The sequence below is a fragment of the Parasteatoda tepidariorum genome, chromosome 9 (assembly GCF_043381705.1).
Source record: "Parasteatoda tepidariorum isolate YZ-2023 chromosome 9, CAS_Ptep_4.0, whole genome shotgun sequence".
NCBI lineage: Eukaryota > Metazoa > Arthropoda > Arachnida > Araneae > Theridiidae > Parasteatoda > Parasteatoda tepidariorum.
The window spans coordinates 85723404-85747056 of NC_092212.1; the positions used below are offsets into that span (position 1 = coordinate 85723404).

The 23653-nt window shown below is 32.8% G+C and overlaps 1 protein-coding gene across 1 annotated transcript; it reads right to left on the bottom strand.

The window, feature by feature from the left end:
- Positions 1–5130: 5130 nt before the first annotated feature.
- On the bottom strand, positions 5131–20779 carry LOC107449556 (trunk). Its single transcript, XM_016065114.4, has 2 exons — positions 19892–20779; positions 5131–5267 (listed from the first exon to the last, which is right to left on the bottom strand). The coding sequence occupies exon 1, from the start codon at positions 20639–20641 to the stop codon at positions 19958–19960; it is 684 nt and encodes a 227-aa protein (XP_015920600.1). The 5' UTR covers positions 20642–20779; the 3' UTR covers positions 5131–5267; positions 19892–19957.
- Between the last annotated feature and the right edge of the window lie 2874 nt (positions 20780–23653).

The window sequence follows — 23653 nt, forward strand, 5'->3', positions numbered from 1 at the left end:
CATGTCCATAAATTAAGGATAATGAGGCACAGAAAGAGACAGAAGCCAAACAAATTTGACTTATTTGTAAAGTCTATGCATTAAACAAAAAGTAAAGAGCAAAAAAGATGCTATATGTTTCACATAATTAATAAAAATTGCGATTTTTACTCCCTGGAGCAAATTTTAAAAAGGAACCTATTTACAAAAAACAGTATAACATGGTTAGTATGAAGGTTAATACGGAGTATGTCTCCCGGACGATACAATACAGGCCGTACAACGCCTAGGCATGCTGAGTATCAAATTATCAATCTGATCTTGGGGAATATTACACCACTCATCAAGCAAAGCCCTCCGAAAGTCCTGTAGACACGTGGGAGGGGGTTGACGGGCTGCCATTCGTCGGCCAAGCATATCCCACACATGTTCTATTGAATTCAAGTCCGGTGAGTACGCTGGCCAATCCACACGGGTGATATCCTCCGATTGAAGGCATTCGTCTACAATGTTTGCACGGTGAGGACGGGCGTTGTCGTCCATAAACAGAAATTTAACACCCATGGCACCCCGAAACAAACGTACATGTTGTTCCAGAATGACATCCCTATAGATGTGGCCTGTCATCGTTACACTCTGAGCATGCAGGTCAGCTCTGGAACCAAGAATAATTCCTCCCCAAACGAGCCATCACCGTAAAGGTGTCGTTCAATTTTGTTGTCTTGGTGGTAACGGGTACCTGGCGCTCTCCATATGAAAGTCAGGCGAGAATCAGACTGCAAACTAAACCTGGACTCGTCGGAAAACATCACACAAGACCACTGTTGTGGTGTCCACAATGCATGCTCTCTACTCCAGGCTAATCGCAGGCGACAGTGAATTGCGGTAAGTGGAACACATCTGACAGGCCTACGAGCATATAGAGCAATGTACCCCAAGCGTCTGTACACGGTCTGCCTTGAAACTGTCTTACTGGTAGCTGAAGAGAGCTGACGAGACAGGTCTGATGCTGTGCTCTGTCTGTTTCTTTTGGCAGTAACTGCCAAATACCGGTCTTCATTCGGCGTTGTAACTCGGGGGCGACCTGTGCTGTAACGTCTACTCACATTACCATCATCTTGGAATCGTTGCCAAAGCCTGGAGATGACACTCAGGGTGATTCCAAGCTCCTCGGATACTTCCAGCTGAGTACGTCCACATTCCAGTCGTCCGAAGATTCCGCCACGTAAAAAATCATCCAAATGCTTCCTTTGTGCCATAACTATGCGGTTATTGCACTGAAAGGCTTTTAAATCACTTGTGAACAATTTTACTTCGTTACCACCATTCCTTACACTCTCGTCATTGTGACGTACTACCAGCGTCATCTAGTGGTTTCCTGTAATGTGCATATTCTTCTTCAGGATGTGTGTGATAATTCTACAGGTGAAATTTTAATTTTAGAGTTTGATTTCAGTGTGATTCTGAATTATCCTTAATTTATGGACATGAGTGTAATAAAATTCGACTGTTGAATAAATGAGACGATCTATTATATAAATTTAGACTATTTATTATATCAGGTATTATGTAAGTATATTATAATAATGATGAGACGCATTGTATTGTTTTAATAATGACATGTTTTGCACGAGTTTATAGGCCATACTTTTATGTTTAAACACACATGTAATAGGTCTTTATTCAGGAGATATTTCAGATACTTTCTATTTGTATTTATTATTAACGTATTGTATTGCAATGTTAACCCATTAATACACGAACGTAAACAAGTACAAACTGCGTAAAAACAATAAAGCTGTATAGAGTATCACGTGATAATTAAGATTTTACATAGAATCTTAGAGCGCGTCTCATCATTTGGCCAAGGACTGTATAATTCAAAAATTTAAAACATTCCATTCAATGATCTTTCCGAAACAGTTGATGACAGAAGTATATTATGTACATATTCTGGGTATAATGTGGTTTTCTTCTTGAAGTGTAAGTACCCCATTGTGAAAAAATCCCATACATTTGAAACTTATGATGTGAGCATTTGATTTAAAAAGTGAAAACACATAAAAATGGGTGACATTCATTTATTATTATGGAAACATACATAATGTGAAGAAAAATTTGAAAAAAATTGTTTCCTTTGTTTCAGACGTACACGAGTAGGAAGTTTGAAGAAAAAAGAACACTATCATTTCAGATAAAACTTTACTCGTAAAGCAATTATTTCATATTGTAATGAGGTAGAGAAAAATTATATAAAGAATACAGAATTTAAGCTAGAAACTATGGTTTAAATAATCATGACTGGGAGGACTCTTATTTTCTTGAAATGAAGAGTAACAACTAAAATAATGGATAAGTTTTAGGCTACAGAGATTTTTTTTTTCCTTTACGAATTGCACAGGTGATAATGATGCGCCTATTTGTTAATAACAGTGAAAAGATGTATTGCATAGTTCAAACAATGTTACGATTTCAATGACTACTATAATTATCCTAATTGAGTCACTCTATTTGGGTGCTTTTGTACAGCTTTTTAACTATCGCTCCAATGAAAAGCGTCAGATCCACTTCAGAGAACTATACCAACCCCACGACTTCTGGCTATTTCCAAATTCTGTTCCATCTCTCTATTGGCTAATTGCCTACTACTTGCCATAGTTTGTCTACATTTTAATATTTTCAGTATTTGAAACCTTAGTTTACCTGAACTCTTTTTGATGTAAAACAGAATCTGCACTGAATCATTTCTCCCACGGTACAGCGTCTTCTTAAGGAATGCACTACAGATTGCGTATAACTGACTAACCAGTTAGCGTGAGAACATTTAAAGTGAATGCAAAATCGTCCTGAGATGAATTTTAATGGCAGCAGGTGAAATACGACATCGAATGTTTATTCTACTAGAATAAACGGTTGTGGACGTGAAGTGTGCTTATCAGACCCAATCTCTCATGTGATGAGATGTTTAAAGGTAATCAAAGAGTTGCGACGCCCTCACATGTGTGCAAGCACTTTGTGAGGCAAGGGTACGGGTACACAACCACTTGCTCTGTTCTTCTGGTTGTATTTTTCTTAGCACGACTTAACATTCACTTCATGTGAACTAATTATAAGCATTCTCCGAAATTTTCATTTTCATTTTAACCTTAAAAAGTACTATCGTTACTGTATTTCAACGTTTCATGTGGCCATACCTTATAGAGACCATTATGGTGAAGTTGGGCTTAAACAGTGCCCTCTTTAAAAATGTGCAGTTTTAAGTTTCAAAGCAATTTATTTTTGTTAAATAGCTTTGATTTTTTATAGGTTTCAAAGGTCATCTAAACTAGGAAGTAGATTTCACCCATGCTAAGATATACATAAATATAGTTAGTTGATCTGTCCTACATGAAGGAAGAACAATATCAATTTTAGTTCAGATTAGCACCTCTAGCAAAAATATTTGATAAGCATTTAAATAAGGAGAAGAAAAAAAATCAAACATAAACTATATAAAGTTATTTAAGAAATGGATGAAGAATTATCTAATTGACCTAAAAGTAAGAGGGCTCATTGCAGAAAACTACCAGGTTATTTAGAAAATGAAGAAGATTTTTGGCTCTTTGCAAAATGCTTTAAAAAGTGTCTTTTTCAATAAATCAGTGATATTTCATATTACTAAGTTTTTGTAATCATTTTCCGTAAATCGGTAACTCTGGAAGAAGTGATTAGGCTCAACACCTTTGAGATTTAAATCACATGGTGAGAGGATGATGCACGAGGAAGAGTCGCCTCTTTCTCCTTCTTTTAAAAGAAAGAAAAAGTAACTTCAGGAAAACCTTCATGAAGTTCTTCAAAATATTAAAATGCAAACAAAATATTAGAAGTCTGTTGCGTTATTCCAAATTATCCTCTCATCATTTATTTTCATTTGTATATTTTACTTTTTAGCCTTTGAAACTTCATGGTTTGTCTAAACTCTCTTTTCTCTACACTTTAAAATGAATGGAGAATTGACAACGTTCTTCCTCAGTATGGCGACCTCTGAATACAAATTGATGATTCCCGATCTTTGATTGCTGTAGTAGAATTTTTTTTCTTCTTCTTTTAAGTATAAACTTAAGTCATTTTTTATGAGTAGGTTAAAACTGCAGATACACCTTTTTTTTTCATCTATAAATGACATCTTTCAATTTTATTTGAATTTACAGGAAAAAATTTATTTTTTTTAAAAAAATTAACCGCTTCCCTTACTGTCCCGAGTTAACTCGGGTATGTATGCATTGCAAATATCTATTATCCCGGAAAAACTCGGGCGTAGCAGAATGTGTCACGTTTTGACTCGGCCATAAGCAAAAAAATAAAATTATTCGCTGTTGGATTGTGGGAATGCACTCGTGGTTCGTGCATATACGATTTTTGCAGAATTTGCATAGGAAAGAGTCATAAAATAGCGTATCAGAGGCGTTTGGAAAGTATCACTTTGTATGATTCCTTACTTTAAAAACTAATATTTTAATGTTTTTTTCATTTGACCGAGATAACTCTGGATAGTGGTCAATTACATGTTTTTTCCACATAAAAAAACATTTCAAATTAAAACTTGGGTATTATGTTTTATTTTAGTTCCTTGTATTTATTACTTAAATAAAAAATAGGTTGATTTTTTGCATTTTTTTTCCTTAAAAAAATTGGAAAAGAAGCGGTTGAACTGAGAAAAAAAATATTTTTTAGAGTTAAAAAAAAAGACCTATAAAAAAAATACTAATGGTGTCTTTGCAGTTCACAATAGATCACCTAGTAAACTAAATGAAACTTTCAATAATGATGGGTAAAATTAAATATACTTTTTTTCACAGTCACACGACAGCAACTTTTAAGTGAATTTTGTATTAATAAAAACAAACATCTATGCAATAAATAAATATCTGTATAAAATGAAAATGAGTGAAACAAAAATTATTTACAAAATGGTGTTTAAAGAAAATAAAATGTAACATAAATAATTTATGATGTAAAAATAATCACTTAATGTTGGATGCAAATATCACAGCAAATCATTTATCTTTGAAATAACATAAAAATCTAAGAAAATAGTGTTGAAAATGCATATTGTTTTTCTCCCACACCGAGAGTTGTTGCTTTCTGTATTGTACTTGAAGAGGACAGCAAAAGGACACCGTTTTTAAATAATGCCAGACTGACATTGAAATACTACCGCATCTTACATAACTACTACTACTACTTGTAAGTGATGGCCACTTAGCGGGAAATGATGAACTGCACAAAGTTCTGCATAAGCTGACAACCTAAAAAATAAAGTATACGATTAATTATTTGTGGGGTTAAAACATTATTTCGATCGACTTACACTAAGCTTGCAATTAAAATATTATTTACCATAGTAAAAACAAGCACATCATAATGAGATTTCATAAAAAGGAACAGGGTGCGTAGCCTTATCACTCAATAAAAATAAGCACCTTTTAAGTACTTTTTAATCACTCAAAAAATATTTTCAAGCGCTATATACATTAACAAAAAATGCAAAATAATTTTCAAAGACTTTGTAGGACCACGATAAAAATAACTAGTTTCTGACAAAGAACTCTTTTTCTTGATTGTCTTGGCCATTACAAAATGATAGATATATTTTTCTCTTCGATATCATAGGATGAAAAATGAAGCCTGAAATGGAGAATATTTTGCAAAATTCAGCAGAGTTGCACACGAGAGTGCAAGAATCTCACCAAACGCGGAAACCCAAGTATTTCATCAAGCATGATGGATGCTATCATACGTTACGGACCGCCGAAATGGATTGTGGTTGAATGAATTGTGAAAACGTTTAATAGAACAATACGAAAACCATGGCAACGAAAATCGACATGGCAAAGAAAAAAGATCTCATTTTCGAAAAGGGAAGCATTTTTTAAAAACACCTCATGAAAAAAGTACCTTAAAGGGTTTTTTAAAAATCGAAAATAAGCACTTTTTAAAAACGCTACGCACCGTGTGAAGAACTTAGTTTTTCTCCGTTATAGAAACCATGAAGCGAAGAGGATTTCTCAGATCACGGGCAACCCAGAGCCCAAATGGTGTTCCGCGGAACATCAGGGTTCCGTGAATTTGTGCTTTTTATAACCAGAGTTCTGATTATATTTAGATCCAACCTATAATTGAAAATTTATTGAATATTACGGTTTCCTTTATGAAACTAATTGATACCAATAAAATAGGTATTTTTTTGAAGGAAAATATAATATTTCTAATAACACTCTATTGAACAAATTATGAAAAAATATAAACATTTATATGAAAAAAAATAAGTATTTAGAATTATACATTAGTATTTCCTATCGCGTTTTTCTAATCAAAATAAGTGATATAAAGAAATTTATTTCCGTGATTTTCAACGTTTATAGCAGTTCTTTTAAGAACCATCATTAGGCTTATTTTAAAAATTTTCAATTTCACCAGAATAACTATACTAGATCTAGTTCTGCAACTGTCGGACATAATTTAAGATGATAAAACGTTCCTCTAATTCAGTGTTTCTTAACCTTTTTGGTATAATGGACCCCTTTTAAAATTTTTTAAGAAGTCGCGGACCACCCCCTGTGAAACAAATTATTGCAAAAAACATCAATTATTAGAAAACATTTAATTTTATTATTTTAATAGTACACAAAATTTTTAAAATTTAAATTTTTAATGTGAAGGTTGCTGCTGCTTTTCCTTAATTAATAAATTGGATTGGGGGATGGCATTCGACAAAGCAACGCGCATAATATAATGTTCAACATTCAATCGATTTCGATGTTTTGATTTTATTGTCACAAGTGTGGAAAATCCCGTTTCGGAAAGATTCACTGTAGCAAACGGAATTATAGCTGCCATAGCTCGCTTTACAAGCAATGGGTAGGCTTCCAAACATTTTAAAAATTAGGAGTAGTCTGCAGACCCCTAAAATATGTCTCATGGACCCCTTAGGGGTCCATGAACCACAGGTTAAGAAACCCTGCTCTAATTGAATATATTCTTATAACGTTCACAATTATTTATTAAGTTTTAGCCGAGAGAATGTTGTTTACGTAGAATTCCATGGCCTAAAAGTTTGGGAACCGTTGATCTAGAGTGAAGTATCGCCATTACGCATCGAATGTCGTTATTAATAACTATTACCGCACTATTATCAATACATATGAAGGAGATACTATGGCGAATTGTATACATAAGGAAAATCATATTGAATACGATTAGTATTGTGTGAGTTGATACATTTTATTCGGGTTAGTTAAATTGGATAAATATCGTTCGTGTTGACATCGCGACGTTAATCGATCGCGTTATCATCAAAGTTGTTAAAAGTCCATACTAATCTATGACAAAAGAACCCCATGCTAGTGTTGGCGACCACTCAGAAAAGCAGTCGCCAAGATTAGGTACCTACAGTCATTTATTTAAAACTGTATTTGATATACATCGTTTTAGAAATTGAATAAAAATTTAAAATTATTTGAATGATTGCTTTCATTATAATTATTTAAATAAATTTATTTGATTTTATTGAAATTCTGAATTGTTCGAAACAATCACTTTTCTTCCGAAAAGTGAATATTTCAAATGATTCCCAATTATCAAAATGGAATAAATAAATAAAAAAAGTTTCAATGTACAATTCGATTAATACAGAACATGTATCATGAAAACATTCTGGAGTTGTTCGATTCACCTGTCTGATGAGTTATGTGTGTACTTCAAATGATTAGCATTATCGAATAACTATCCCCAATAGCAAAATAAGGTCAGAAAAAAACATTTTCATGTAAAAGCCTCGAAAGGTTTGTAATCACGGGTAAGCCACCTTAAAACGAGATCTGCGACCCTCATCCAAAAACTCGGAAAAACAACCTTCTCTAGACTTTCAAGCGTGAAAACATCCTTTCATAGAAAAGCTAGTCTAAAGGTGAAAATAATCTTAACTCTATGTCATTCGCAAAGTCTTGTTATGCTCAGCTAAAATACACCTTGTCTTGAAATTATGATGGACAATATGCAATTATGGATCCTATCGCTAGCGTGACCTCAGCTAAAACGTCATGATGGACCTAAGTGACCACTACTTTTTTAAAAAATATTTTTTAATCCTTTTCGGATGAAAGGTTTAGTAACTGCTTTATTTGAAAAAAGGTTTTTAGTGCAATCATTTTCGTGACAAAAGAAGAAAATTGGAACATGAGGTTGCCGTTAAGATGCTTTAACTATTATTTAATAATAAATAGTTTCAGAGTCCATACATTACTGTGTAGATGAGTAAATCATTAGATCACTGAATTATCAATACATTATTGAAAACCACATTAAAGTGGGCAACTGATTGATGACAAAAATCCGAGACATAAAAGTACTTTTGTGGAACCTCCAAGTTTCAAATTTTTGACCATCAGAAAGAAAATGGAATTAAATTAATTTAACATTGGAAACCTTCTCATTTTTAATTTTTGCGTTTTGGACTCTGTTTTTAGAAACAATTGTAGTCATTGCCACCACGTTCTCAATGTTCAAAAGTCGTCAGAAGACTTAGAAGAAAGAGGAATTAAAAAGAAAAAATGAACATTCGATTCGAGGACCATTAAACCCGTGTGAAAAAATACTGCCACAACAATAAAGAATGCAAGTTTAAAAAAATGAACGCGCAGAACGGGACAAATATGTTTATAAACTTATCGCAAAGTTTTTTTTTTAATCATTTATATAAATTCCAGCATGTTCAAAAATTATTGCAATTTTAAATGCTTTTTTGAGAATTTTTTCAAAAATTGTTTTTGCTGTACATTGCCTTACTGCACAAAATCTGTAAGATGTGTAGCGCATCTAAAGGTCGAAGTTGTGTAGAAAAATAGACAAGGAGGTCAATGGAATAAAAAATAAAAAAATTCCATTCGATTATTAGTTCGAGAATTATGAGCTGTTAAACTTGCAATAAAAGAAAACCGTGTGGGTTGATCAACTGCAATGACAGAATTGCAATTTGATGAGCTCATAAGAATTTTGAATTATAAGTTTAGCGAGAATTTTTTTCCCACTGAAATTACTATTTATTTCAACAGTCACTGCTATTTTAAGTGGGTTTTTCTTATTTTGCATTTTTCCTCGTTAAATAATAATTATTTATTAATTGTTGAAAAAAAAATGTATCTATACCGCTATTTTTGGTTTATAAATAAAAAATTGAGAGAGAGGTTGCCATTTGGAACATTTCTATTGAAATGTTTTAAAAATATAAATATTGACGAGAGATATACAATGAAATTTCTTTTAAAGCTGAGAAGGGGGCGAGTCTATATTTTAAGAATCCTTGTCAATACTAACAAGTAAGAGACACGTTAGGAGTTCAACGCTATCAAAAACTGGCGAATCATTTTTGAGAAAAGGTGGGATTAAAAGAATCCATGAAACAGATTATAACCCTTTCCGGACATTTTTTGATAGTCTTCGACAAGTAAGAGCGGTGGATACCGTAGTTACACAAATTTCAGCCAGACCTAATTCTTAAAAATGAAGTACCTAAAACTGTGTTGTTGAATGGCTTCATAATATTCTGGAATGGATATTTTAAATACAATTTCTTTATTTCAAAATAGGAATAAAGTCACACAATACCTTTGGTATTTCGTAAGCACAAAAATAATTCTTTTCTTTAAATAAAGGCGCGGCATTAAAGACCCGATTTCTTTCTTTTTTTTTAAAAAATAGTTTTAATTCTACTTACCCTAAAATCTTCAAAATCTCGAATAATCTAATTGGCTTTTTTTGTTTGTTTAAAATCTTATAGACTATACAGTTCCTGGAAAAATGATGAGACTTCACTCTAAGATTCTATGTAAAATCTTAATGATACTCTATACAGCTTTATTGTTTTGCATTTGGTAACGCTCGTCTAATCAATGGGTTAATAGTGTGATGCAATACGTTATAAATAAATACAAATAATAAGTATACGAATCTCTCGAATAAAAACCCATTCTATGCATGTTTAAATAAAAAGTATTGCCTATAAACTTATACAGAGACATGTCATTCCTTAAAACACTACAATACCTCTCATAATCGGGTCAAATAATATACTCATCTGATGTAATAAATAGTCTCTAATTATACAATACATTGTCTCGTGTATCCAATTGTCGAATTTATATGATATATCGTCTCATTTAACTCATTGATAGACGAACGTAAACAAGGTTTGATCAGCGTGAAAAGAATAAAACTGTATCATCTGTTAATTCATATTTTACATAGAATCTTAAAAGAGTGCCTCTCATCATTTGACTGTGGGTAGTAAAACAAAAGCCATTTTTACTTGAAAAATGTCCCAGCAAAGCAGGACTCCATAGAATAAATTGATTCGATTTTTAGCAACTAATTGTTTTTTTTTTTTTTCTTCAAATTTCTTCAAAAAAAAACAAAAACGACCGGAGTTTTTATACGGATAAAAAAATTAAAAAAAAATAATTCAAAATTTTTGTTAGAATTGGATGAGTTTGTTGAATAGCGTTGAATTCTGGAGGAGAATGGTGTGCATGAGGAAACTCCTTCCTGAATAGGAGAGTCAGGAAAGTAAATAAAGGTATTCTCATCATGATTATCCTCTTATTTACTTAAGATGACGCATTTATTTGAAGACATGGAATATAAAAGGCGGTTTAAACACTCTAAAATGAATTGAAAGTACGGAAATGAACTTTGGATACAACATCATGTCTTTAAACAACCCTAATATTATTTCTTGATAATATATATATATATATATATATTCGTCGTTGAACAGGTGACCCAGGTGGGTTTTACGACCACTCATGTTCAACTCTTGTCGTTTTGAACCCTATCCAGAAGACAAGAGAATTCCTGGATCGCAGAGGTATTGATTTGTTATGGGAACAAGGAGAACTTTGCGACTCGACAGATTGAAAGTGCATCAGTCACCATTTGGAGAATCTTCGGCCGGCGGAGATCGAACCCACGAACTATTGGACATTGTTCAGGTGAAACACTTTTTTTTCTTCTCTTTTTTTTAATAACTGTCATTGAACTCCGTAGCCTTGGAATTTTGAACACAATCCAGAAGACAAGATTCTTGGACCAAGTATTGGGAGAAATTTTGCCTTCGTGGAGGACTTTTCGATGGAACTCATCCGCATTTGCGCTACGTGGAGAGGAAGACCACGAGAACCTCTCATGGTTAGCCTGACAGCAAGGGGCGAGAGGTGAAACATTGCATGAAAAAAAGTATCCAATGCGTCAGTTTCTCCTCCGCTATGTAACGAATCCAATTTGTATCAAAACACTATTCTGAACGTAATCCAGTGCGTAAAATAATAAACGGTACTCCTCGAAAACTTTTGATTTATTAATCAAACATTTCAAGCGCTAAAACTCAAAATGGTTTGACATCAAATATTCTAATCAATCAGCGCAACCCTTTTTTCGACGGTTTTGAATTTCGGACCTTCAAAATAAGGAAGTAGCAGCCATCTCAAAAATACAGTTGGGTCAACGTTCGAAAATTTGGACTCCTCCAAATTAATTTAACTTTTTGAGTATTTAGACCTCCACAGCTTTTTCAGTAAACAGAAAAATTTGGGAGAAGAGCCATTATACAAAATTCGCTTAGCTAATGATATTTCCATTAAAAAAATTATTTTGAATCATTAATTATTTTTCAATATTTGTATTACTAATGGCCGAAAAAGTTTTGAATCGTAAAGTATAAAAAAAAAATTTCCTTCATTTTAATGAATGTAATTTAAAATGGCAAAATACAAAATTTGAGCGTTATCTGTCAAATAAATTTCTTCGTTATCAGATTTATTTAAAATTTTTATTTCATTTCTCGAGAATCTTCGTCAAATTATGTTCGAATGTTGTAATTTGTCATAATAAATGACATCCTTAAAAATGATGTAAAAAATTATATCCTTTACAATTCAAACATTTTTTTATCATTATTGAACTGAATAATAAAAACTGATGAGTAAAAAGAATTAGCTTTGGATTAGATAAACGAATTTTATAATTCTGTCTAAAATTCGCTCAAAAATTTTTTGAAGAAAAAGGTTTATTCATATAAAAAACGTTTTTTTTTTTGGGGGGGGGGTCTGATTTCTTAACCGAAAATTCCTCAACACGAATTAATGAGTACATTTAAGGTCAGGTACTCGAACTATTAGGAACTAGTCCCGGTTAGTAAAGATCCGATCATTGGACCAAAAGTTATTCAGGATGTTCCGTTTTTCATTTCGCGCTTTGTACATCAAAAATATCTCCGCAATAACAAAATTTATGTAAAAATTATGCCAAATAAAAATTTATGGCAAGTATAAACATCAGAATAATAAAATAACAATTTCTGCAATATATATATATATATATATATAATATAAATTAGACGATATATTATTTATATAAATATAGAATATTTATTATATCAGGTATTATATATATGTAATAGTATATTATTTCCTACTTGTATTTATTTTTAACGCATTGCATTACAATGTTAACCCATTGATGCACTAACGTAAACTAGTGCAAACCGGTTTTAGCCGCGACAAAACAATACAGCTGTATAGTATCAGTTTACATAAAACCTTATAGTCCATCTAATAATTTGGCCAGAGACTGTATAACTATTTCGATATCATTCCAAAAATTTAGTATCCTCTGCATTGTTTTGTCGCAGCATTTCAAAATTTAATGCTGAATCTCTGTTTTCATTTTATGCAGATCTGTTTCGTAATTGGTTTTTAGCTATGACGTCATCGACTGTTTCTAACAAGAAGTGAGATGGTTTCTAATTTTTAAAAAAAAAAAAAATGCACCATTTAAACGAGAGATTGCTTCGCGTTCGTGTTAACAAAAACAACAAAATTATCGTGTTAACAAAGCCCAGATCGTGTTAAAAAAAAAATGAATATTTCAGTTTCTTTATGAAAATTGATATTTTATGAATGAAATATTGTTTCGAAAGGCTTTCAGGAAAAAGGTGAAGATTAGATTATATTTATATTGAAGATCTTTGGTTGCTTGATCTCAAAGGTTTAAATATGAAAAGAAAGTAGTTGAAAAGACGGACAAAAGAAGCATAGAACAGTGCTTACCCTCTCTTCCCTCATTATCCCGCGTTAACTATAGGGTATATTGCAAATATTTTTGATCCCGAGATAAGTCGGACATATCAGAATTCGTCAATATCTTTTGTTTTATCACCTTTTTACTCGGCCGGAAGCGAAAACAAATAATAATCTGCTGCGATTGGAAATTTACCCAATATTTGTTTGGGAGTTTTGCTATGTGTGGGACGTGTTTTGTGCTATTGTATACATACGATGGTTGTTGATTTTACATAAAAAAAGAGCAAAAAAAATGGCGTTCTGGAGAGAAAGTAATGCAGTTGATGAAGATGTGTAACCTATACAAAGACTTCATTGTCTCGAGATAAATCTGGATAGTAAACGGATGGTCAATAAAATGGTTTTTTACACATAAAAAAATTAAAATTTCGACTTAGAACTTGTGCATCATGTTTTGTTTGACTTCCTTCTATCTATGAATGAAATTTTAAAAAATAGGTTGATATTTTGCGTCTTTTTTTTTTTTCATCAAAAAAATTGGTAAGGAACAAGGTAGATTTCAGACTTTTTCATCACCATCTCACAAGGCTTTTGAAAATGTGAAAATTTCATATAAATATTTTAACAGAAAAACCAGAAACTCTCATTATTTACTTTATATACTTGTTATTAAATAGTATTTATTGAATCATTCCATAAAATATCCGCACTATTATCAAAATAAAAAAAGATACGAAAAAATGACAAACTGACATGAGAGATCCAAAAGCCATATTTTTGGTGCCAAGAATCCTTTTAAGGTGCAAATACAGTTCCCGTGGCCATATTATGAGACGCACTCTAAGACTACATGTAAAATCTTAATTATCATGTAATACTATACAGCATTATTGTTTTTACACGACTGTTGTTTGCGTTCGTGTATTAATTGGGTAAATTAGACGATATATCATATAAATTCGAAGATAAAATAAATTAGAATATTTATTATATCAGGCATTATATGAGTATATGATATTAATTAGAATAAATTATAGGACGTTTTTTAATAATGACATGTTTTGTACGAGTTTATAGGTAATAGTTAAACACATGTGTGATTCGGGAGATTTTTGTATAGACTTCCTATTTGCATTAATACATTATTTTTTTAACGTATTGCATTACACTGTTAACTAAGTGATACACGAGCATAAAGTATACAAACCGGTTTCAGCAGCGTCAAAACAATATTGCTGTGTAGCATTATCCTTTTATTTGCATTAAATTATCAAAATTACTTGAATACCGTGCTGCATAACCGTATCCAAAGTTATGTTAGCAAAGTTGTGTTTTTTTTTTTCAATTGTTTTTTTTACGATGGTTGTGAAAAGAAGGTTTACAAAATTTCAATTCGAAACAAATTATATGATTTCAAGGAACGGGTAGAGATTATGTTTTTCGTTGAAAGAACATACATGAGAATATTTATTTGTGTTCGAGGGCGATTTATTGATATGAATTGTCAACCCTGTTTGTCTTCAGCAACATAAATGAATGAAATTTCCGCATTTTTTGAATTCTCTTCCAATTAACATCTTTTTAGAAAAAGCTTTCGTGTGAATGAACATTCTTCCGAAATTCCAGAAACTATCAATGTTCTTTTATTTGTGTTTCCGGAGGAGGGTTGACACGATTTAGAAAGAAGGACTCAACAGAAAGATTTTTTCCAATTAAGCTATTCACTACAACTGAAAAGCTATAGTTAACATATAAGAAATCTTTTTTTTTCTTCCTTCTTTTTTTGTTGTTTTGGACTACCTTTTAATGGGTAATAACTATGAAACGTCCTAAGACTTGATGAAAATAAATAAATCGAATCTTGCTTCTCATTTAGGTTACATTATAAAAACAGTGGAACATTCAATGGAACGCCATTTCGCTTCACTATAGCCGGGAGTATCCGAACTGCTCTCTTTTATGAAGCATTATTTAAATAAATACCCCATAAAATGTAAAAAACAATATGTCGAGAGGCAAACAAGAAAACATTTCACTCAGTAAATGGTTTTAAAATTCGGTATGTGTATTTTATGTAGACATTTCAAAATGACCCAAAAATAAGGAGAAGAAAAATCAGTAGAAGACAGAAAAAAAATTCATAATTTCCCATCTTCTTTTGCTTCAATCTATCGACAAAAAATAATATTATAGGTGTATAGCAATGGCACATTTCATTCACTATAAACCATGTTCACTATAGCGGGGTTTCACTGCATATTTAACCCTAGGTAATTGTTTGTTCAGTATTGCGCGTATTGAAATTTTTTTGTCTAACGATCAAGGTTGTTCAATACCTCGTTTATTTATTTTTCATTCGTTCTTTTTTATTCATTGTATATGTAATGAGTATCATTACGGGCAAATTCTATTTTCCGATTTAAACCAGTGGAAAAAGGAGGATTTCATTATTTGGAGGGAGTTATGGAGGTTCACATACACTCTCTGGCTAAATGATGAGACTCGCTCTAAGATTCTACGTGAAATCTTAATTACTCAGGCGATACAGCTTTATTGTTTTTATGTGACTGTTTGCTCTTGTTTACGTTCCTCTATCAATGTATTAAATGAGACGATATATTATATAATTTCAACGATTATAAAAATTAGACGGTATATTACATAAATGAGGCGGCATATTGCGCAAATCTGTAATATTTATTATATCAGGTAATATATTATAATAATTAGATCAAATGATTAGGCGCACTGTAGTGTTTTAATAATGATATGTTTTTGCACGAGTTTGTAGGCGCTTAGACATGCGTTTTTATACAGGAGATATTTTTATAGACTTCCTATTTGTATTTATTTTTAACGTAATGCATGACACTGTTAACCCTAATGGATACAGGAGCGTAAACAAATGCAAACAGTGAAGTAAAAACAATAAACGCTGTATGATTAAGCTGTTACATAGAATCTTAGAGTCATCATTTGGCCAGGGACTCTTAAGTGCACGTAAACCAGTGTTTCCCAAACTTATGACTTTTGTGTACCCTTTCTAAATTTTTCGTAACGCTATGTACCCCTAATAAAAAAAGGAATGCATTTTTTACTATAAAAAAATTGCTCAAAAATTGAAAATCACAACTGGCTGTTGACACCACTAATTATTAACTGTTATCTCTGCAAAAAATAGCTAATAGAAAAATACGTAATCGTAAATTTTCATGTTTTTGAATGCATTTTTTTGAAATTTTCGTTTGTTGCAAAATATTTCGCATTAGAACGCGTACCCCCGCTAAACTGTTCCCGTACCCCTGGGGGTACGCGTACCACACTTTGGGAAACACTGACGTAAACAATAACAAAATAGCATATTTTTCTGATATTATTAGTTTACTTAGGAGTCATAAATGAAATAAATGTTGATTTTGAAAAATAAAATATCAGAAAGAAAAAACAATCAAGTCCGGCTATTTTTAACACCAAACATACCATTATGGGTCAAATGACCGTTTAAAAACTTTTGCATCGAAAATGCGCTTATCATCCTACCGTTTTTGCACATTTAACTTCATGACTTTTTCTAACAGTTAATATTCTACTATTATTTTTATTTTGCTTGTTTCGAACAATACTCTCCGTATACCTACCGCGACCGGTCATTTGACCGGGAGAACAATTTATGAAAGGTTATCGGAAAAGAAATGACGATGTCATGCGTGTTCAACATATTCCATTCGATGAGTTGCACATTTCTGCAAAGACTGTTGTGAGTTCAATCAGAATAACTGTGAATTCAAATTACAAGAAAGTACCCAACGTTTTAGATTGGCATTTCCATGTCAGAAAGTTTAATTTTGATAGCTTCACATCATTTTTAACTACCTAGGTTAGTTTTTACCCCGAAAAATGTCGAAACAATCAAGTTCTGAGAATTATGTTGCTGTTTTCGTGTTTTCATATACGAGGGTTGCTATTTATATTTCTGGCCTTGGCAACAGTAAGTGTTGCTAGGCGACCGCAGACGATTTTGATCGAAAGTTTGATATTTTTAAGCATAAATTCAGCATACGATTTACCATTATAGCTTCATTTGTGTTGTTGACGGTAAATTGAAAAGTTCTTCTCTTTCAAAAAATGGAATTGAATCGTGAACATTTTCGTGCCATTATTTTTCATAACTTTCGACGTGGATTGTCAAGACAAGAGTGCTTCGATGAACTTAATTCTTTATTCAGCGATAAAGCGCCATCCTACAGCACTGTAAAAAATTGGTATAACGAATTTAATCGTGGTCGATGTTCGATCCAGGACGAATCCCGTGCAGGTCGTCCAAAATCCGTTGTTGTGCCAGAAAAGATCGATGCTGTGCGTGAACTGATAAAGCAAGATCGTCATGTGACATACCGTGAGATAGAGGCGTCTTTGGACATTAGTATGACTAGCATCAATAAAATATTGCATGAACATTTGAGCGTAAAAAAAATTTGTTCGCGTTGGATCCCGCATAATCTGACAAACGCTCAAAAAAAGGCTCGTGTCGATTGGTGCAAGGAAATGTTGGAAAAATACGTTCAAGGTACATCAAAGGCTGTGTATAACATCTACACAGGTGACGAATCATGGATCTATGCATATGAGCCGGAAACAAAACAGCAATCAACTGTATGGGTCTTCCAAGACGAGGCAAAACCAACAAAAGTTGTTCGAGGAAGAAGCACATCGAAACAAATGATTGCCTGTTTCTTCGGCATTAACGGTCATGTGGCAACAGTGGCGTTAGAGCAACGCAGGACGGTCAATTCTGAATGGTACACGACCATTTGTTTGCCAGAAGTCATCGGAGAAATTCGAAAAAAGCAGAAGAACAGGCGAATCATTCTTCATCATGACAATGCGAGCTCTCACACATCGACTCAAATAAAGGCATTTCTGACGGAGCGAAAGATCGAACTGATGGGTCATCCGCCTTACAGTCCTGATTTGGCACCCAATGACGTCCTCTTATTCCCACACATCAAAAATAAATTACGTGGACAACGATTTTCGACCCCCGAAAAAGCGGTTGATGCATTCAAAACGCATGTTTTGGAGTTACCTCAATCGAACTGGAAAAAGTGCTTTGAAAGTTGGTTCAAACGCATGCAAAAGTTCATCATGGAGAATATTTTGAAAAACAATAAAACCAATTTCGATCCTACATATTTATTTTTTCATTATTAGGCGAGAAATATAAATAGCAACCCTCGTAATATCAAAAGTGTGGAGAACAGCTGGAATAGAGTTGCCAGAGCGTCATTCTCATAATTATAAGAATTATAGACATAATAACAATTAGAAGAAATATGTTTGCTGAAAATGCACAATGGAAACACCCTGTACATGTCAAAAAAGCGTCGAGCAATGAATTAAAAAATTCTTATTCTTTGTGTTTTTAATACATAAAGATTGAGAGTATACAATTTTGTTTAATTATACTAAAGTTTTCTTTAGTTTATTTCCTTCTTAAAAAAACAATATTTCATACATTCAGTCAAGAAACATAAAGTCGGGTCATTTAACCGGTTATGTTAGAAATAGGTATAGATTAAGTGTTGGTATGTTTAGTGTTCAATAAGAGCCGATATATGAATAGACGTTAGAATCATAATAAATAGACGTCTTAAAGACGTTCATCCTACTTGAGTCGGCAAAACAGGACCTTAGGAACTTTTTTAATGCATAAAATAGTGGTTTGTTATTCAAAGTATAAAATAGATTTGTTATAGACATATTTATTAAAATAAATTTGTTATAGAAAAACTGCGGAAAGGTTTTATTTTCTAGTTTCGAACTCGTTTTGTCGTAGAAAATTTTTTATGAAAAAAAAGATATTTTTATGAAATGAAACTTATGCGAAACGATTTTGAGAGACACCGTTAAATAGCCCACATTTCAGCCAGGATAGATCCCCAGTATTACTAATCCGAGGGGAAATCACAATCCTATTTTTCATAAATAAGTTTTATTTGTTATAAAAGACTTGTTTGAAAAGTTTGTTATTAATGAAACCATTTTTGTTAATGAAATGAGGGTGAGAACAGAGACAAGTGAAACCGATGTATTTCTATCTATCGAAACAAGGGAGAGTTTCCCACTGAAATGGAACGAGGTAATGACTATCAAACCATGATTGGTTTCATTCGTGAAAAATGACATGATTGGAAAACAAGACGATTTTATACGGAAGGGGACATTTTGTTATATATATTCACAATAATATGAATCCCACAAAATCCGCTGATTCGTTCCACTACACCATTCAATTTAGGATTTAATATAGTCCTTGGCCAAATTATTAAATGCACTCTAAGATTGCAGTACGTTGAACGTCATTGTCATGCAGTACGTTGAAAATCAATACAAATAGGGAAGTACGTGAAAAATCTCCCGAATAAAAACCCATTGCATGCATGTTTAAATATAAAAGTATTGCCACACAGTGTTTTAAATAACTCGTGCAAGACCACGCGATATTTAAAACACTGTCATCATTGGGTCTAATTATTAGAATATACTAATATAATACCTGATATAATAAATAGTCTATATTTATATTATGTATCGTCTCATTTAACCCATGGATACAGGAACGTAAACAAGTGCAAACAGTCGAGTGAAAACAATAATGCTGTATAGAGTATCACCTGATAATTAAGATTTTACATAGAATCTTCGTAGTGCGTCTAATAATTTGCCCAACAACTGTAGTAGCCTTGTTTTTTTTTGTAAAAAAAAAAAAAGGGTAGGAAGAAATAGGAAAGACTCACCGTTTTTGGCATCCCATGATGGAACATTTGGTTTTGATTCTAGCTGTCGAATCCTTCACACGACACTCAACAACTGCAACTGCACTCCGAGATGATGGGTATGTTAACCGGTATCCACTTACAGTGTCTTTTCTTCACCCAGTCTTGACAGTGCCACCTGAATACTGTCTTTCTGACGAACCGGTGGGGCTTACAGGACATGCCACTGGGGAAGGAGCAGGATCCTAGGGTCAAGCACGATCCCTCCTTGATCCAGCGGGGCCAGAACCTCATGCCGAGATCCTTCCACCTGTAGGCCACCGGACAGTAAGTGTAGGCCCACAGCATCTGCTTGAATTTGCGTCGCATCTTCTTTCCGACTTTCATGCGAAATCGACTCCCATCCGGCAACTTCATCGCGTGCAGTCGGAGATGTCGGATTTCTTTGGGCATCTTAGAGGAGGGTATGAGTTTACCCCTCTTGGTACGCTTGAAGCTGAATTCGACTGTCCCGTTCGGATGCAGAATACTCTCTAGGGGTCTGCTCTCGCTCATATACTCCTTGTCGAAATCCCGACCTATCCGATCCCTGAGCGGCTTAGGATTGAGATCCTCCGGCTTCGGATCGTATCGTTTGTCTTTGGGTTCAATTAAATCCAATACTGGGAGATCGTGCGACGGCATCGGACGCATCATCCAGTTCCTGGACGCACCACTAAAATTCACACACAAAATACACAGAACGACGCCACACGTCACAGCATGAATCATGATGAATCCCCTTTCTTTTTAAAACTGTTTCTGAGTAGCCATTTTGAGTATCGTTTTCCGAAATGTACACCTTTTTAAGGAATTCATGTCTTCAGCGAAGATTCATCACCTATCGTTTGCATTCATTTTTAATTTAAAAACGATTCATAAATGTCATTTTATGAAATCGACAAAAATGACTTATAAATCTAAAAAACAATTTAACCTTCAAAATAAAATAAAATATTTTCCTTGTTAGTCACTTTATTTGCTAAGAGCACCTTAAAATTATGTATATTATCGTTTGCAACTGAACTGAACATTATCGCTTGCAACCGAACAGAGTATATTATCGTTTGCAACTGAAGTGAATACCATTTGCAAATTTATTATTTTTCTTTGTGGCAATGGGGATGAATGAGTAGAGTTTAGGCGGGGAAGAGGTTGGGGGAGCGCCAAAAGGTATGAACCTTCCAGTCGCGGAGTTGCGATGCTAAATGATGGTTGTTCTGAAGGGAGAGAGAGAGAGTGGTTTTGAGAGTGGAGGAGGAGGAGGAGGGAAGGAAGAGGAGAGAGAGTAAAGAGAAAACTTTTCATGTGAGATCGTCTTGTAAACAAGAAACTATAGCTGGAAAGAAGAAGAAGAAAAAACTCGAATAAATTCTTCGAATGAAACGCGTGCACGTGTCTGAATATATCACACACTGTGACAGCGAATTCTTAAAATCACTGTTACGAAAGAAAAAAAATTTTTTCGATTTCAAAATGGATTTGAGAAGGAAAAAAAATAAACGCGTCATTTTAAAATTTCATGAATTACTCTCTTTCAGTCGAAATATCTGAGTACGCACTATACGACGCCATTATTGATCATTAAGCATCTGTTTGTTCCATTATTATTATTTCATTAAAATGCGATGGCCGGTAAAAGAAGAAATAAACTTTTGAAGGATTTTTATTGCTTGTAAGAAAATATCACTCTGGTTTAAAGTGCTAAAATAAATATAACACTTAATAGTGTGAAACACACTAATGCGTAGAGTGTTAAATAAAAAGATTTTTTTTCTTTTTGACGTAGAACTAAAGAAAAATCAAGCGAGTAAACAGTCATAGGGATGAAAAAGGAAAGAGCACTGAATGAAATAGAACATCTAAGCTACTAAAGAAAACACACCAACATTTATGTATTCAATTTCCATAAATGAAGCCGTACATAATTCCTTACTTAATTTAATTTATATTGAAGCAGAAATTTGCAGTTGTGTATGCAAATTTTCAAAATGGCCAACTTATAGGCTGTGACATTGCTGAACAAATTTAAACCAATATTTCTTTTTCTCGTATTATGTTTTACGACAGAAATTTAAATAATATACTGTAAAAAAATCGCCAAGCTATTATTGCAGCCACCTAATTGTGATAATAGTAGCACAACTAGAACTGTGGTGGTAGGTAACTAATGTCCATATGTTGTGGTATTTCAAGGGCTGCCGATGCAGAAAATCATGTGAACCTATCGTTTCACAGGGTCATTGGGGCACAAAATCTATCGAATAGTTCCTGAGAAATCCGACTTGAAACATACGACTCGATTGGATTTCTCTATTCATTAAAATTCTCTCGATTTCATTCAAATTTTACAATTTGCCATGTAAAATTATATCCATTAAAACGATGTAAAAATGTTATAATTCAAAATCTTTTGACTATTCTTAAGAAAAATAATAAAAAAACGCAATCAATAAATATAAAAAAAATAATTTTTCTATAGAATCTTTGGTTAAACGAATTTTATAATTGCGTGCAAAAATGTTTCGAATCACTTGAAAAGTTCTCGAAATATGCAGAAAAAAGTAAAATCGCACATTTAAACTTTCTACTGCTGTCGTAACCAAACTATTATAACCCTATTTCACAGATTGAGTGTACCCCCCTATTTTGAGGGTGAGAAATCTGTCAACAACAAAAAATGTGTTTATCCACACAAAATATCTGTGTCTGAAATCTTGATTTCATAATATCGTCTGCACTCATTAATTAGCATATTTAAAATCACCTCCATTAAGGTTGAATTCGTGAAGATGAGATCTCAGTATTTCCATCATCTCTCTTCACTCTACATAGTTAATATTTTTTTGCTGCATTATCCATCCATTGAGCGAGAGGATCCGAAAAGAAGCGTATATATATATATATCTTGACNCCCGAATTTTTATTATTTTTTTAATTTTATTTATTTTTAATGCTTTCTTTTATTTTAGTTCAATAATTTTTCTTGTTTTCTCTATATTTTGTATTTATTAATATGAATTCGATGTATACTTTTCAGCTTGTGCGCAGTAAATAAAACGTCTTATTAAACGTGCGGTGATAAAAGGTGTAAAACTTGCCCTAATATTGACAAAAAAGAAAAACACATAATAACGATAGCTCGAAATCTGTTTGTAAAATTAAAAATGGTATTTATATGTTAACCTATTGTTTTATTATAATAAGCTATGTTATGTTAAAATAGAACTTAATCAACACCGTTCAGATATAAAGAGAAAAAAAATCATCAATAACCTGGAATTGAATCATTTTAGAGAACATGATTTTAATAGTGTTAAAATGAATATTTTCGATATAGCCGAAGATTTCTATTTAGGAAGAAAATGACTGCCGTATGGGGCTAAACGATACCTTCCCAGCATACAACTTTAATAACTCCTCAACTTACTCACTTTTTCGATAAGCGTACAAATCGAGGAAGTTATTGAAACTCTCTTAATAATAACAAATTAAATGTCAATTTTATTTCCTATATGGAGAAAGATTTTAATAAACATTATAATATCAAACCAATGAAAGTTTCTCCCTTAAGAATAATGATGTGCTTCAATATCTTATTAGTATTAACTTATCTTCTATGAATGTAACACTTCAGAATTCTTTCTTTTGATCTTGCAAAAGCTAAAATGAGTAAAATTTACCGAAATGAAAAGAAAAATTTAGATAATTTATGTTTCGTTATTAACTTTAATATTTTTGAAT